At 34.5% G+C, this 18831-nt stretch overlaps 1 protein-coding gene across 3 annotated transcripts in view; it reads left to right on the plus strand.

Annotated features, from left to right (window-relative positions):
* The window catches only part of ARHGAP29 (Rho GTPase activating protein 29), a 66065-nt gene that overhangs the window by 13056 nt on the left and 34178 nt on the right, over positions 1–18831 (plus strand). For all 3 annotated transcript variants that reach the window (XM_063298296.1, XM_063298294.1, XM_063298293.1), the window contains exon 3: positions 11888–12031. In XM_063298296.1, the coding sequence (XP_063154366.1) occupies positions 11888–12031 (144 nt within the window). The remainder of the gene's footprint in view (positions 1–11887; positions 12032–18831) is intronic.

Below are 18831 nucleotides of genomic sequence, written 5' to 3' on the forward strand. Positions count from 1 at the left end.
TGTTAAAATGCTCTCCTCTTTTCCAACTACATATCTGCATGAGGCCAGATTTTCTTCATATATTTCAACCAAAACAACATACTTATTTTACTTATTTTTCAAATTTCTATCACCGTCCATCTCTCCTGAAAAGGGGACTCTGTATCGTAACAGATTGAATGCAGAAGAAGAAATGAGAACCCAGCTGTCTTCTATTAAGCCAGACATTAAAGAGATTTGCAAAAATGTAAAACAATGCCAGTCTTCTCACTATTTCGGGTGTGTGTGTGTGTATTTATCTTGAATTAAACATGATTTATGTTAACATGTAATAGATTAATTATTATTACTTTTAAATGAATAAATAAATATTTCTATAATTTCTCACTTTTGTCAGTCCCTCGGTGCAGACCAGACCAAGAAATCAACCCTGAGCCACTTTTGCATACTTTCCACTTGTTTTAGACTTAAACCATGTTTTTCCCCTTGTTGTTTTGGTGATGGATCTGGCCTATCTCAAAGTCATCTTCCATACACTCTACACTTTTAATTCCTAATACAGTAAATATTGATAGATATAACCCACATAAACAAAAGCTCTTTGTGGTCCTCAATAATTTTTAAGAATGTAAAGAGGCCCTGAGAGCAAAAAGTTTGAGAACTACTGCTATATAGTATTCTCACTCAGGAATCAAAATAAACCTTGCCCTCTAAAGAACACTTTTGTGCTCTAATTCCTGACATGATATCAATAATTGAAACAAGGGTTTTTTAAAAAAAAAAACCCTAATAATCACCTCTTGGTAATAGCGTTATTTTTAAATCTAGATTTTTAATGGTGAAACTGGATTATATTGCTATCTTCCCAAATGTATCTGGGCTAGGTGAGACTGTTACTTACTTATTTTATACACCACCCATCTCACTAATTTCAAGGCTTGAAAAAAAAAGTTGAAGGAATGAAGGACAGAGCATATCGACATTGATTGATGGAAACTGCTTTCTGGCAATGCTTATTTTTAAATTCCAAAGACTTCCCAGCTAAGAGCTACTTCATTAATTTAAATGTGAATGTGTAAAAACTTGCTTGCTGATGTCAGAGAAATTGCTGAAGGAAAACCAAGAATGAATCTGTTTGCGAATGATAAACGTAATACATTTAGGTGGTCTATATGTAATTCTTTATTATTACATCTTTAAAATGTTTAATTATTGTCTTTAGCTGGAATACTATTGAGGAGTTCCAAAGTTTTGATCCAGATAATTTTCTCACTTTTCCTTACAATTTTATATAGTTGTGAAAAAGCAAAATAAATTCTAAATTCATGTTTCATTGCTATGCTTTTAGCCAGCTGGATAGTGCAATGTAACAATTTAAGCAATGCATAACATATAAACATTTTATTATTGATTTGTCAAGTTATATTTTTAATGTTCTTTGTAAGCCTCCCTGAGTCCATCGGGCAGCCCTGTAAAGCAATAAATAAATACAACCTTCCAAAAAGGCCTGGAAATTTATATCATAGATAAAACAGCTAAAGGATATATGATCAGATAGTGTGGAAGTTCTCTTCCTCACATCTCTATGGGAAAAAAAAGACTAATTCAAATCTTAGGAAAATATATCAGCAATCTATTATTGTAAATCAAGTGTAGATTTCTCATTCCAGAGTTACATATTTATTCTAGCTACGTCCGTCTTCTAAGAGTCCATAATACTGTGTGCTTGTTAAATTCTAAATAGTGAGATATAACTAAGGATATTATAGATGTCTTTGACAAAGCTGGCTAATTAATATTGCAACTTCTCCTATTGTATCTCCTCCTAGAAAAATACCTTAGGTGCCCCACATACAAAAACAATTATTTCTGTAGTATTAACCACATTTTGAGATCAAAAGAAATCATTTTCAGAGGTTTTAAACAGCCTGCTACTAGATTATAAGAACAGGACAATCAATTTTGTTATTTCAAAGTTGTGCAAGAAGTAGCAATTTAATTCCTTCAAAATGGTTAAAACGGTTAAAAAATGTTAAGTTACTTAGAAGTTAATTCTTTCACAACCTTTAACAAATACAAGAATATCAAAAGGAGCAATGTAGAAGACAAAAGAATTCAGATATCAAGTGCTTAAATTGAACTTTCTAGCAGCCTTCTTGAGGTAAATCCACAATCCGTAACTATAGTTGGAAAGAAATAAAATCTTATTGATCCAGCATGCCTTAACTGCCATCATTTTCCATATACAGAATACTTGCTGACAGCCAAGTTGATTTATTTCCAGCAAGAAATCTACAAGATTTGGATGCTGAACTCATTATTGTTGGCCTGTATACAAATGCTTATATGATTTCTAAAATGTTTCTTCTTTTTAGTTAGAGGATAAACATGGAATTTCTAATCAGCTTCATTTTGCTATATACAGTCTTCTGGATAGTTCATAGTCTTGGATAGAGATATGTAGCCAGTTATTTCTTCCAGCTCAATATATTAGTGGCATGGCTGAACATACTAGTAGCAATATTAGAATCACCTGCACCAATAATGTAGCAGAATATGGATAACTGTTTGCCACTGTAAAATGTGTAAGTAGGTTAAAAATGTTGTTTTCAATCACTACCTAAGTAAATATTTCAGCAATTGACATTTCAAGTAAAGAAAAGGATTTGAGAAGCCAAGTCTCATAAAATTTTAAAATCTCATAAAATAAAAATAAAATCTCATAAACATTTCCTGCAAGGTCCACTTCCTGAAGATTTCTTTCTGACAATAACATATGTTTGTTTAAGACTTAGGCTGTTCTGATGTTCTATATAACTGCAAGATAGCACTTTCTCTCTTCCTCTCCCTCTCAATAGAGATTTAAGATGTCTCAGCAGGTGGCAGAACTTGGGTGATCCTGTCGGGATAGTACTTGGATGGGAGACCACAACTGAATCCAAAGTTAGACTGGGAAGTTGAAAAAGTCTCAGAAGAGAATACTTCTGAATTGTTGCCAAGAAAATACATAGGTGTATCTATAAAGTCACTTGGAGTTGAGCTTGACTCATGGGGAAGTTTACCTTACCAAATTAAGATTAAAAGAAATAATGTACTGTTTATAATATGACAGACTAAATCATCCTAGTATTTCACACTGTAAAGTTCAATCATGTGTTTTCAGATTTCAAACATTTTCATGGAAAGTTTGGAAATGCAGCAACTTTCTGGGAATTTAGCAAGATTTCTAGAAATAGAGAACACTATGCCTAAACTGCAACTGAAAGATTAATGTATGAAGTCAGCAACAAAATATTGCTCAGACTGTCTGTTGATCTGACTTTCACAGCGATATGTTCCAACTGGAAAAAACATATTCTTAATAACTTGATAATATGTGTAGTGTTTTTGTACTTTAATATTCTGTTGAGGTTTGTTATAACCTTCTTCCCAAGTGGCAGACATCTCTGTTTCATGGCTGAGGTCACCAAATTTTTGAGCCTAGAAAGATAAAGTTTGTTGCTATCTCAACTTCATCTCTACCTATTTGTACTGGGCTGGTATTACCTTTTACTTCAAGCAGAGATTCCTTAAGTCTTCCTCACTTCCAGCCATCAAAGAGTTTATTGAAATTTTCCCCAGCAACTTTAATACCAATTTAAAATAAAATCAGCAATACCAAAAATATTTTTAAAACAAGTAAAAGATTGCTTGGAAAAATTGAAGTCAATTAAAAAAAGAGAAGACAAGTTGGCTATATAAGTTTATGAGAACTGAAAGAAGTGGTTACTGACAGTCCTGGAGAAATGATAAAAAAGTGACTGAATAAGTAAATAACAAAATGAAGTGCTCCATGCTTGCTTGCTTAAGTATCAAGTTTCTTACTTCTTAAACACTCAGTTTTTGCTCACTTCTTAAGTCTTGCTCACTTCTTAAGTACTTAATTCATTCCTTAAGTACTCAGTTCCATTCCTCACCCTACCTCAGTCATTGAGCATCTTTAATACTTCTTTGGGTTTTTGTTTTTTCCTACTTTATTTTTTCCCCCTAAATTTCTTTGTAATTCTGGGCAAACTCCAAATGTTGCTGATTTGCGACTAGTTGGTCTTATATAGTATTTATATTGTTTTAATCACACACATATCTTTTAACTTGGCAACAGAAGGAGCAAGTGAGATCCTAGATATCTAGTTATTACTAGAGCTTATGACTAAAGGGCTGAAAAAATAAACATGAACATCAAAAAGAGAAATTCAAACTTTATCATAAGTTTCTTTTGATTGATTTTTAAATCTCTGTAATGTTTATATTTTAACCAGTCTTTATTTAGTATTTTATAAGCTTGACTTTCAGTATTCAGTATAAGATACGTAAGATGCAAACAACCAAAAATAATCCTCATATGGGAACAGTAAACTTAAATTGCTTTTGTATTTTTATTAGAAGTGTTATTCTCTTAAAGTTTCATACTAAACAACTGATCTTGAAGTAATAGGAGCAATTCTTTTAGTTGTTTTCTTTGGGTGTAGGAGTAGGGATGAACATTCTTTGATTTCTCCGTTGATTTGTCCTTGAGGATATAGCACCTGTAACTTTAGTGGAAATACAGAAGTGACTTTTTAAAAAATGAGATATTTCTGTCTACACTTTTGATATTTTTGTCTTTCTCTGACTGTTCCTTTTTTTAACTACTCCATTTAATCTTTATTGCAATTCTTCCTTTCTTCCTTGCTAACTAGATTTTTGTGCTTACTGAATTTGTTCAATTCTTAGATTGTTTTCAAAGGAAGTTCCTTATTCTACATTTTAATGTTCTAAAATAGTTTTGTACTTCTAATCTTTGTATTCCCCTAAGTCTTCCTATTCCTCAAGTTCTTAATTAATCCCTCTTGTATGTGCTATTGTTTTATTATATACACATGTATACTTTCCTTTGAAGGTTAGAAATGGAACAGAAGATAATATGCTTTGGGAGTAATGATAATGGATTTGATGTGTTGCAGTTTGTCTGTACTGATGTGTCCAAGGCACATTCATATTAGTATTTCTTAACCTCTGCTTGATGCATTGCATGTTTAAAAAGGAAAACATGATTGAGTTTTAAAACCATATAAATTTGATCTGAAGAATAATTTTTACATAATGTATCCATATGTTACATAAAGTCTTTTTTGCAATATATCCTCTGTATAAGGGAAAGGAAGAATGTCATTTCTAACACTCAGACATGCAGAAATGGAAAGATAATGAAATTGACCACTGTAATAACAAATGAAGAATGATATAATTGCAGGAAAATGGAGCTTTAGTTTGCAGTAGATGAATAAATCTGCTTATCCATGACTTGTGGGGATTGTGTTAATTTTCTGACTACTGGAGCAGAGTTCACTACAGTACAGAATCCCTTAACTCCTCCATATTTGCACAATCAAGAAAATGTAGCCAGATATCATAAAATAATTTCAAGGTAAATTAGATGATGATCTAATGTTATACTTGAGAAAGTAAGTCCAGGATCAAATTCATACGACTCTGGAAACTCTAGATCCCTGTCTTCTATGTTATACACTTAGTTTGCAATTTTATGGGATTTTTCTCTTTGATCTTGGCTGTTTCTCCATGAATGATTTATGTAGCAGAATGAGAATGTTTTTATGGACTGTATCATTATAGTAAAGAGGTTTATTTGGAAAGTCCTCTATTTAACGTATTCCATAAAAAGAAGGGACATGTGAAGTGAAACGAGCAGCCTTGTTTTCTGAAATGTTAGCTGCCTGTGTGCTATAGCATTAGAATGTATAGTTTAACACCTACAGCACAAAGTATTTCCTTCTTTAAATAACAATATTAAATAGTGTAATTGGTTTTAGAGAAGTTATATGCCATAATCTTCATGAAAATCATAGTATAGTATGTGTGCCTTCTTTATGCTAGTGTGTGAGATAAATTTGGATTTTTTCCAGGAGATACAGTGTTATCAGACAGGAAAACTTTATTTTTGCTTAGTTTGCATTGCCCAGTGAGGAATTGTTTATGGTTTAAATGGTTTAAAAGCAGAATGCTTTTATGTAGTCTAGTTCAGGGAAAAACGATGGACTCACGGCTTTTGTTTGCATCCATAATATCTCAGAATTATTCAGTTATGAATTTCTTGGGTTTTTTCCCCCCAAATGGCTAATTGCTGCAGTCCATTCTGATTTCTTTATATCTTAAAAATTGGAATGCTTGAAATATAATAGGGATGCACAGCAGATTCAGTCTAATTCTGAATTGAAGTGAGCTGCTTTACACTGATTCTGTCTATATGAGATGAAGCAAGATTCCTGTGAAGTGATTTGATCTGAGATCATCATGAATTTTCTTGAACAATTTGATGATACTGAGTGCTGCTGCAATATAGCACTACTTCCAAGTTTTGCTTCTTCAACATGGGAAGAGGGAGGTGAGAGGCACTCCATTTTTAAACAACCAGAGACTATGCCTTCTTCCTGGCAACAATCAGAAATTAAAACAGCCTAATTCCAAATTCCTGTATCTAATCTTCTATAATGCAATATATTTCTCACAAAAGGGTATTGTTGCACTGTCTGCAATTCTCATAATGTTGCCCCCTGAAAAACAGTAGGGAAGATTAATGAATCTTTTCAAAGCTGGGATCAGTGACTACACAACAGTGCTCCAGTCAGTCTTAAGACTGGATCACCAATTCTGACTGAGGTTAGGACACCTTGCTTAAACTGCAGAATGGGATGCTTTAGAGTCTTAGTGTTTTGTAGACAACTTATCAATTCTTTGTATGCTTGCTGTTGAGTTTCTGAGAAATTTAGCATTCACAGTGAAAAATGAAATAAACATGAACCAACAGTTCAAAGCTGTGAAATGAAATTCCAATATATATATATTCAGATAGCATTAATGGGAGTAACATTTCTTAGGTTTAGGAATTGTTGCATGGATTCTTGGTAAGATAGATTTCAATGTTGCATTCTCCTTCTAGTCTGTTTAAAAATGGTTCGAAATTGAAAAAAACTTCAGAAAAGCTTTTTATATATATAAACGATCTAGAACATTCTGAGGACTTGGGCACTGGTGATTATAAATCGGCTTACAGGAAAGAGGAAATGATGCATAAAATTAATTTACAGATTACTGCTGTTTGTTAGTCAAAAGAAGGACTCAGATTAATTTTACTAAAGGAAACAATGGATTTTGAAAGTCTCTGCATCATATAAAGTTCAGTGTAAGATTTGCAAATCTCTCTTAAAAATGTTATAGATATCTTTTAATTTGCTTTGTGGATTAGCAATTATATTTTGTTTTTCTTTTGTGTTACAGTTACAGTCAATTATGAATATATTTTTAAAACATTAAAAATTTAATCCAAATAGGGATGTAATATTAAAATTAGCATTATACTAGAGATAAAAGAACATTTAGCATTTTGTATTTAGCATTTGATAGAAGTAGAGGGTAAAAGAAAGTATCTGCACATTTTAAAGGCCAAATATTAGAATAGCTTTCATTAAGGTTAATTTACATGGTGGTTTCATGGTTTAATAATCAGATCTGTAATCTATACATATAAGTTCCATAAAATAATTTTTTCATAGAATATTTGAATATCATAAATAGTGCCTAACAAAAGATGACCCTTCTGACACAATACTTTTCTCAGCTGCATATAATGTAATGGCAGGTCATTGTTCTGAAACTGGTAAACTTGATTGTGGAACAATTAACAGTTTTAGTAGTTGTATGACCAGATTCTATAATTGAATAATTGCTAGATATTAATACACATGTGATAAAGATTCCATTCAGAAATTATATGTTTAAAATTAGAAAATAAGTAAATTATATTGTTAACAAAAAATAGAACCATAAACAAAGGGGAAGCAAACTTGGACATCTATGGTTTGAACTGGAAAACAAAGCAGTGAATATTCCTTAATAGATTTTTAATATGATCCATTGTCATTTGATAATCCTTCTAAAATAAATTGTTCAATTGTTTGTGATTAATTAATGAAAAAATATAAAGCCTTTAATTCAGAGATCGATACCTGGAACAGTTCAATAAAGCAAGTGGGATTGATGATTGATTCTTCCAAACAGGAACAGAGATGGTCTTTCAGAGGGATGTTATTATATCTGACCTCCAGATTTTTAGATAGTATATCGTTATGTCTTCCATGTGAAAAAACTATTATTTGTGGAATAGACAAAATGTTAGTAAATTAACTGCCTAATAAAAGCAGCCTTCTGAAAAGACCACCCTTTTAATAGTATGGGACCAAACTTCTCTCTGTAGATTGGAATTGAGTGTATGCTGTTTTATTCCAGTGACATTTTGTGGAATTAAACACTGAGCTGAAAAGCCAAGATAATTTAAAGCTCTTTCTGTGTTATTTTCTCCAAGGAAGTTAACTTGTCCATAAGAATTAAGGGTACAAGAAAGTCTTCCAGATTATCTTAATTTATAAGGTCATACACAAGCCTCTCTAAAAGGGAGACCTGTTTCAAATGCATGGGAATATCTGGAACACAACAGGGAGGTAAAGCATTGGTCTTATACATTTTGTCTGGGCTACTTCTAATGCTCTTAACTCTTTATACAGACAGAATTGTGCACCATAAAGCATTAGGCTTAGGACCTTTGCCTTAAAGAGCTTACTGGTGCAGGGGCTGGCAAATTAAGGCATTGTGTTGGTGGATTTTGTATATATATGGTTTGTTGTTTTCTATTTACAGTCCCGGACCAATAATTAAAAATACATCAAATAGAGCAGATAAAACACACACATAGAGAGATTGTAAGTAAATGTAAGTATCTCAAGTGTATTAGAACATAATTGTTATCAGGATGTCACCCTGGTTGGTACTGCTGTTGTACATAGTTCATGTGAATTAGCTTTTTTAACTGATTGTTGATTTTTGTTCTTGGGAATTGAGTTATTATTATAGGGCTTATTACTTATTACTCAATTAATAATACCTTTTCATCTTTTTTTTAAAATGCCACATTTTAAAGCAGATTTTAAAGAAGTTCAAAATACTCTGCATCAATTTTTATTGTTTGATGTGCTTTTTCAGTTATAAATCTGTTATTAGCTTTCATCCTATTCTGGTAAAAAACGAAATCTTATAACTGCTTTAATTTTCCCCATACTAGACAATGGAAGATTGAGCTACATTTTTCTAAATCCTGTTCTAGAGTCTGGGCTGGATAAGGCTACCTTAGAGTGGGCCAGGCTCTACTGGGTCAATTAAAAGAATATAAATCCACCTTTGAAGTAGGATGGTTGAGTAAAAAGTACTCTTAGTGATATTACAGGAAAGATGCAAGTATGTTAAAATAGGAAAAAGTATCAATGAAATGAAGTGAGGATCAGAATATAGCATTGAACTAGGACTGCTATTGAAAACATGTGATTTAAAATTTTAGTGCTGCCCTGTCTTCAGATCAAAGTATAGGAAAGAGCTTAACTTGATAATTTCTATTGAAACTCTTCAGTATCCAGCTGAACTATTATATGAAATTAATTGTGAGCCCTTCCCATTTAACACACTGTGATCGTTATTTTGATCCTTGATAGATATTTTGAAAATACATTTTATAGAAAACAATAGATGAGAATTTCAGCTTCTGCTGCATTGACAGAAATAATTAAAGTTTCAGTAAAGCAGATCACGTCCTTTCCTGTCTTTTGTGAAATATAAATTGGACACTGAATTAGGTCATCAGGAGATTTTTTAATAAACATAGTGGGCTTGCATTCTGTCAGGATTTGGATTGCTTTATCTTTCAAACATGAAGCTCTGATAAAGTTTAAATATGCTGTGAAACAATATATTGACATAATTAAAATAACTAGGTTTTTGTACTGAAAGAGAAACTTTCTGAAGTTGTCTTTTCAGTGGGGTGTGTGTGTGTGTGTGTAGTTAGATTCCCTGTGCTTTGAGAAGTGGGTTAATCTTTTATTCACCTTATCGGAATATTGAGATTGCCTTATTCTGAATCAGACTCCTGGCCTTTCTAACCTAGTATTATAAATTACGATTTGTAGCAGTTCTGCAACTAGGCAGAACTTTTTCTTATCTCTTACTGGCTGATTCCTTTCATTGAAGATGCATGGTGTTTCCTTGAACTTCTTTGGATGTAAAAAATGTATTCCACTGATGGGCTAAGAACTACTTATATTGCATTCCTGTTTTAAGAACTAGCAAACTCATTATTTCCAGATGTTTTAGAATACAACTCCTATAATCCTTTGTCATTGGCCATGAAGGCTGTGACTTTTGGGAATTGCCCAAAGCATCTGGAGATTTTGAGTGCATTGTATTACCTATCATGGATTTTTTTTCATAAAATTATTCTCTGAAATTGAAAATAAAAGTATTTTATTTATAGAGTATTTGTGTGTACGATGATGCTTTAATAATTGGCTTCTGCCATATTCATGGACAATTCCTACCTGCCTGGAGTCATCATGATATACTGAACAGCAGAGTTTGTCTTTTGGCAATAAACCAGTTTCAGTGTGTGGACATAGATAAACATACATGCACACACATTTCTTTAGTGAATATATGTGCACTGTACTATAGTTACACAGTTGCAATAAAATGTTTATATAATGTATATAAAATAATTTATATCTTAGATGGGGTGTAACAAAATCATGAGTGGACAACCCATAGACTTCATGTAGTCCAAATCCTGTCCTTATTTGCTTCTAAAGTAGCATAGACACAGTCTCATCTAAAAGTGTTAGGTTTAGGTAAAAAGAAGTTGATATATGAAAATACTTAGAATGTTCTGTATTTAAGATTTAATAAGCAAACTTTATAAATGTTATAGAAAAATAGGAAACTGATCTGTTTGCTTTTCAAATTATACCATTTTCTTATCAAATGCTCCACTTGATAACAAAATAGGTCAAGTGCTTGTATAAATTGTTCTGTATGTTTCAATTTCAGAAAAAAATTGAGCAATGGTTACAGAAAGGTATATTAAAAGAATAGTATTCTTTCTGCTGAGAGTTGTGCACTAGGCTTTCGGGTCATTTAAAAGTACCTGGTTGACCATTTCTGGAGACAGAATATTCTATTTGTTCATACATTTAATTTATGAAATGTTAATTTATATCTTGGGTGGGGTGTTTTTGTTAATTTACAGCTTGCCGATTTGTTTCTGGTCAAACTTACCTTTTGAGTGTAGCTCTTGGATCAAAGAAGGTTGCCCATTCAAGAAATAAATTAATCTAGATGAAGAAATAGTTGTCGTTAATTCTCTTTGATTTAATGAGAATAAAATTGATCCCATTAGAGTATTTTTTGTTGAATGATTATAACTAACAATGCTTTTAATTTGGAGAAGAGAGAAAATCCACAGTGGAGCATCTGACATTCCCAAAACTCTCAGTCCTCACAGTAACTGAGGCACACAGTGGATAGACAAGTTTTTTTCTGCACTTTTTGAAGTTTTAACTTCATCACCTCAGGGTTAATATAGTTGGAAGGAATATTGTCTGGGCAAGGGGGCAGAATTTTATGCTTCTGTGGCTTCTCCAGAATGCCTGCTTCTTCAGGCAGTGCGCATTTTCCATTGCCACATGGAGGCAAGAAGTGGCCCTGTGAACATCCATTGAAGAGTTATGGTCATGGCCTAATTATTTATTGATAGGCTTTTCTGGGAGTTTAGGAATCTCCCTTAATAAGTTATTTATCCTTAGTTTTTAAATGCTGTAACTCCTGTCATAATACTTGCCTACCATACCTTCCTTGAGAGTATGAACTAGTTTATACACTCAAAATAGATCCTGTAAGCCTTTCATGTGACTAAGCCCAGATAACAAGGGAAATCATAGTTGGAGCATTTTATATGGATACTACTTAGCTATTAAATACTGTAAAATTTCCTTTCCAGAAAATCAAGTTTGTCTCCATCAAGTTGTTCATGAACGTTTGGGTGAGCTACTTCGTGTATTAAAGGCAATAATTAACAAACATCAGAGTCTCAATTCAGTTGACATTCTAAGTGCTGCAGGAACAGTCATTGCAAAAGTCAAAGGTAAGAAAAATGATCCAATTGTTTTATTGTGACTGTAAATTATGATTGGAAAAGTTTCTTTGTAATATAGCATCAAGCAACACAAATAGTGATGCCGTTGTCTATGTATATTCCTCAATGAATAAATGCTGATTTTTAAAAAAGCAATGGATTAAGCTTAATAACATTCCCTGTTGTGTACTTCAGCATTTATCAGATACTCATGTGGGTGTTTTCTCTCCATTTGATAATTCAGTAGTCATTGGTGGAGGTGGGGGGTGGAGATAGCTAAGATATTTAAGTATAATATTTTTTCAGAAATTGAATAACCGACCCATGTGTCATGAGTACTGATGATGAGCAGGAGGGGGCCCCTATCCAGGGGGGAAAACACATGCGTAGTAGTGAGGAGCTGAGCAGCCATTCAAAGAGACACAGAACAGACCCGCCTTAACTTTTGGGGTTTATCTGTCTGGGTTTTCCCACGATTCTTCAGTTTGTTGGATTTTCTGTCTAATGTAGCAGTAATAAACACTAGAGACCTATTCCTTGTCTCAGCGTGGTTCCTGGCTGTTAGGACACCATGACACAGAACAGTATAATTTCTGGACTACATATTTAAAACTGAAGTTTAGAGAAAGTGACCTTACAAAGGTCATATTATATGTTCATACCTGAACTTGGTTATTAATGAGGATTCCACAGCCATAGGTATCTGAGATGGGGGAGGGAGAGGAATGTCAAATTGTGAAACCTCCAGATTCTACAGATGCCTCTGTTCATGGCTCATGCTCTTAATTTTGTTTTAATACTTCTGTATTACAGTTGAGTTGCAAAATATAGCTTGCTCAAAGCTTTTCTTTGGAGCTCTATTTTTAGTGTCTCAGTTCTCTAGTTTGGAGATTGCTACCACTGTTATTCATTAGATTTATATCCTGTCTTTCTTTCCTAAGCTCAATGCAGCATATACAGCACTCCTTCTCAGATTTCCCCCTTACAGTAATACAGTAGACTCTTAGTTAACCGGAACTCAAGCAACTGGCACGCTCAAGCAATCGGCAGAAAAATTGAAGAAATAATACTTAAAATCAGGCGTGTCCAACCCATGGCCCGTGGGCTGCATGCGACCCTGAACAGCATTTTTTTCAAACTGCTGGTGCCTATTGTTGGAATTGCTGCTCCTGCTGCCACTGCCTGGGAGCGAGAGCCAAGCGCGGCTTGAAAGTGGGAGAAAAAAAGGAAAGGGGGGAAGAGAAAAAGGGGCAGAAAGCGAAAACAAGAGGCAGAGAGAGTGGAGCACAGAGCAAGCCACTTCCCGAGGGAAGCAGGGGAGGGAAAGAACAGCAAGTGGCTGAGCCTCCTCTCCTTGGTGGGAAGCTGCTGCTGCTACTCCTCCTCCTGCGTGCACAAGTTGCCACCAAGCAAGCGGAGGGAAGAGGAAGTCAGGTGTGCAGGTGGGAGGCTGGCCAGGGTGCAGGGCAGGTGGAGCATGCACCTTCCCTCCCTGGCCACTGGGAGGGAGTGCGCGTGGCTGCGGTGACGGCCCTTCAAGCCCGCGCCCACCGCGCTATTATGCCTTGCCCCGTGCACCCGTCCTCAGAGAGAGGCGGCCTTTGCCTGCTGCTTGGCTTTCAGGGCGCGCGGGGGCTGCATCTGGATGGTGGGAGCTGCAGTCCTGTGCATCAGGAGGTATGGGCTCAAGTGTTTTTTGGGAGATGCTGCTGAGATTGGCAGGGAAGGGGGCAGGAGAAGGTGGGGCGTCTGGGGTTAGATTAAAAGGCATGGTCCCAGCTTATTTATTTGTTTATTTATTTATTATCCTGCCTATATTTTATGTGTGGCCCAAGACAATTCCTCTTCACTCAGTGTGGCCCAGGGAAGCCAAAATGTTGGATACCCGTGGGGTATAGTATTAGTTAGGCCTATTTTTAATAGTAACTCTCAAGCAACCAGAAACTACATTTATCTGGCATCTCCAAATCCCCATGGGTGCCAGTTAACTGAGAGTCTAGTGTAATTTTGTGAGGCAGTTTAGGATGAGAGATAATAATTGGCCCAAAGTCACCAAGCAAACTCTCATGACTGAAACTAGGCTTGATCCTGGGTCTTGGTTCTGTTCCAGTACGTAATCATTATGCTACTGGAATTATTCTGTAGCTTGGTCTTTAAAGGACCAATTAAATTGTCTTTCTAGCTACTATTTTAATCAATATTGTATTAGCTTGAAGTATGTCTAGCCATATTTGAGTCAGCTGGCTTGTTAGTAACTTGAATGTATACTGTTGATTTGAAGATATAATTTTATCAGCTTATTCATTTTTATAGTTATTTTATTAAAATTACAATTGCAGCAATAAAAACTAATACAAACTAAAAAAAGAAAAGAATAAAAAAATAGAAAGTGCAGAAAAGAAAAAATAGAAAAATAGAAAAGAAAAAATAAGAATATAGGGAAGAAATATATAAAGCAATTACTTCCCCCTTCATCACAAATATAAACAATTTTAGTAACTTATCACCTTCTCTTAAAATACAACAAATGGTCTCTTTTTCCCATATCCCATCTGTTATCTATAAGCAAATCCTTAAAGCCTCATCATATCAATCCTGATGTCAACAGAAGTCCCTTAAGGGTTACCAGAGATAATAACATATCTATTTTAACCTTGATCAAATAATCCAACTTTATATTCGTTCCTTTTAACAATCTTGATCTTTAGTCCCTTCAAATAATGTCCTAGAACTTGATTTCTTTTCATTTTTATTTTGTCCCTTCTCACAAGATGTGGTGGATTCTGGCTCTGCAGCTGGTTCCCAAGGGAGGAACGCATTCCAGACTGATAAGCGGCTTCACAGCCTGGACTCTGTTACTGGGAAAGTTAAGAGGTTCAGGGTAGCTCTGCCTAGAGCCTTTCTGGAGTATTTTCTCTTAAGTTAGTTGGGTAGCTTTTAGTCTGGCAAGATTCTGTCTATAGGGTGAAAGTAATAAAGAACTAGAGTTGGAATAATGGTTCAGCGTGGTTCTTGCCTGGTTTCCTGACACAAAATTCTTCAAAGCTTTAACAAGCCTCTTTTGTAAATCCAGTATAAAAAAATTATTTTTATCAGCTTATTCAGAGGAACAGTTAATGCAAAATTTTGGGTTCCCTGTTTAAAAGGAAACCACAAAAGCAAAATCTGTGTAATGAATAACTGAGTTATGGAATGGTAGGGCCATGTTTGTCAGCAGCAAAAAATCAGGAGGAGTGTGGTAGCACCTTTTCTAACTAACAAATTTTTTTAAAGACATAAGCTTTCATAAGCTACAGCTCACTTCAGCAGATTCAGCTCATTTCATCAGGTTGGATTTTGAGTTATGGAATGACTCAAGAATGAATCTTATCAACATATATCCCTACTAAGAATCTTTTCAAAGGTGCCATTTGGTAAACATTTAAAGACTCCATTCTGATTTAGCTTGATCTAAGGGACAGTTTTTGGGTTGGGGCACATTCCTTGAATTTTATGAGACTGAAGAGATTTATATAAGTGGTGACAGAATATGTACTAAGGTTCTTTTTTTTTAATAAGAATTTTAGAACAAAGATAAAAACTACAAAAAAGAAAAAAACTGCAAAAAGAAAAAAACTAAAAAAGTGAGAAAACACAAGATGAAAAAAGATTTTTAGAGATTACATAAAGAGGTGACTTCTGACTTTTAACAGCAAGAATATACAACAATTTCCATAATCAATCCCTTACTCCATATCAAACCAAACACATTATTTCTATAAATCATTCCATTAGCACATAATAAAAAACCACTAAATACGATTGCTCCTTCCCCTTATATTAAAAGAAAAATATATAGACCTCCTAATTAGCTTCCCCCCAAAAAACAACCTTTATTTAATTATTTCCTTCCTACCACTATTCTATACATTTCTGTCCACTATAATAAAGATCAGACTGAAAAACATGTAAATTATCTACTCTTATAATTAATAAACTCCTGCCAACCTAGCAGTTCGAAAACATGCAAATGTGAGTAGATTAATAGGTACTGCTTCGGCGGGCAGGTAATGGCGTTCCGTTTAGTCATGCCGGCCACATGACCATGGAAGTGTCTACGGACAAACGCCGGCTCTTCGGCTTTGAGAAGGAGATGAGCACCGCCCCTAGAGTCGGACATGACTGGACTTCATGTCAAGGGAAACCTTTACCTTTACCATAATTAATAAAACTACAATTATAACAATCTTAATTCTGTTAAACCTGAAAAATCAAACTAAAAAGCATATAAATTGTCTGCTCTTATAATTAATAATACAGCAATTATAACAATCTTAATTCTATTAAACCTAAAACCAGCATTGTTTTTATCTTATTAATCTTAATCCAGATCATTAAAAAAGAAAATGAAACCATAAAAGCAATCTACAAAAACATTCTCAAATCTTACCCTACTTCAAAATAGACCAAAACATTCACATATCTCCACGATAAACACAAGGCATTTTTCACAGAAAGATCAAAGAGCCTAAATGCCCTCCTTAAAAACTCCGACTTCTCAGCAAAAAAACTCCCATAGGAATAAGCGTTCTTCTTCCCATAACTTTCCGTCAGAAAAACAATTCTGTTTATGGTTCGCAATTCAAACTGTCCCTTTAATTCCTTCAGCTCCACAGTCTGGTCAATGTCAGCAAAGGCTTCGGTCACACTGTCAGTAGAAACATTTCTATCAGTGTTGAGCTCCTCAGCCTCTTCCACAGCATCCCCAGCCAGACGAAACATTTTAAAGCTGATGTTTTCTACAATGACCCGAATATCTTGCATAATAGCTTGACAGGAATTGAAAAGAATCTCTTTGAAACTCTGTTTAAGCTCACAACGGAACTCTGAGAACATCTGCTTTAGATCCTCCATGTTTCAGGCAGTAGATTATGGCGCCCCCTAGATAATTCACTGGCGAAAGTTGGAGTTAATGAGTTAATGGAAAAATTTCCGAAAGATACTGACACAAGAGAGAGTATGCTAACAGGCAGCTCCCAGGGAAAGTAGCAACAGCTGAAGATTCAAAACAGTCGATTTGATGTGTAGGAAAATATTAAATTCTTCAAATTCAGTACAGAAATAATAGCAGGGAGGTAACAATATTTTCAATCCTCCTTAGTATTTAAATGGGAAACAAGCCAAAACTTAAACATTTTTTTTTAAAAAATTAATCCCAAAAATAACGCTAAGCACCAAGAGAGATAACTTTTTCTTGCTGTAGAAAGCCTCTCTTAGGGTACATGTCCTTAAAAGAAATATATAAATTGGTTGATTAGAGATGGGGTGGCTCGACTTAGTGTCTCTTTAAGGCTACAGCGTGGCTTGGAAATGATGACGTCTCGGCCTCCCAGCGGCTCTTACCCAATTGGCACGAACGCTGTTTGCGATTCTCAGGCTGCAAGTCACCATTCTGGAGGACAGATGGGATATTCCAAGCATTTTCTTTAATCATGAAAATGCTTCTGGGCTTCAGGAAAAAGCCTGCCTGAACCCCCAAAAATCTCCGCATTGTCAGTTCTGTCCGCGGAGCTTGCAGACACAGCTGTTCAGTTAGGTATATCCCCACCGGAAGTCTGACAGAATATGTACTAAGATTCTTGATGGTTTCTTGCAGTATTATTTGTGGAATTTATATCTGAAGAACAGCAGATAACTCTAGAGCTATGCAAATTTGGAAACCCAGCCCAGCCCTTCTATATGCACCTTTCACTTTCACCACCCTAAGAGGGGCTTTCTACAGCAAGGAGAAGTGGGTCTTGCTTCTTATCGTTATTTTGAGGATCAGTTTTTTTAAAAAATTCGTTTAAAGTTTTGGACGTTGTTTTCCATCCAAATATTAAGGAGGATTGAGAGTAAATAATTGTCTCCCTGTTATTATTTTTGTACTAAATTTGAAGATATTAGCATTTTCCTACATGTTGAATCGGCTGTTTTGACCTTTCAGTTTTATGCAAGACATTCAGGACTTGGTGGAAAATATGAGGTCTAAAATGTGTCATCTGGTTGGGAATGTTGTGGATGAAACTGAGGAATTTAACAGTGACAGAAATGTCTCTTCTAAGAGTGAGATTGGGATTTCTGTTGAAATGCTGGATGAAGATCAGATAGTTGAGTTGAAGAAATTAAAGGGAGAGATCAAGTTGCAAGCCATAACTGAAATTAATCTTCTGATGGAACGCCGTGGAAAAGAAGGGGTTATTACATATGGGCGGTCTCCTGAAGAGAAGTCGGAGTTTTTGAGGGGGGCAGTTGGGCTGTTCGATTTTTTAAAGAAAAAAGCTTCGTGTGCATTGTGAGGATATGTAAATGCTCTGGTTCATTTTGAAGTAGGATATGGGTTTAAGAATATTTATCTGGATTCCTTTTAGGGTTTGGCTGATTTCATTTATCTTTTAACAATTTGGATTAAGATTATTAAGTATAATAAAATAAATGGTTTTGGGTTTAATATGATTAAGATTATTAAAATTGCTGTATTATCAAATACAATGGCAGACAATTTATAAGTTTTTTAGTTTGATCTTTATTATAGTAGACAGGAATGTATAGAATAGTAGTAGGAAGGAAATAAATGTTATCTTTGAGGGGAAGTTTATATACTTTTTTCTTCTTTTAATATAAGGGGAGGGAGCAACTGTATTTAGTGATTTTTATAATGTGCCAATGGAATGATTTGTAGAAATAATGTGATTTTAGTTTAATATAGAGTAAGGGATTGATTATGGAAGATTGTTGTATATCCTTGCTGTTAAAAGTCAGAAGTCACCTTTTTGTAATTTTGAAAAAAA

This window comes from Candoia aspera, chromosome 3 (assembly GCF_035149785.1).
Source record: "Candoia aspera isolate rCanAsp1 chromosome 3, rCanAsp1.hap2, whole genome shotgun sequence".
Classification (NCBI taxonomy): Eukaryota; Metazoa; Chordata; class Lepidosauria; order Squamata; family Boidae; genus Candoia; species Candoia aspera.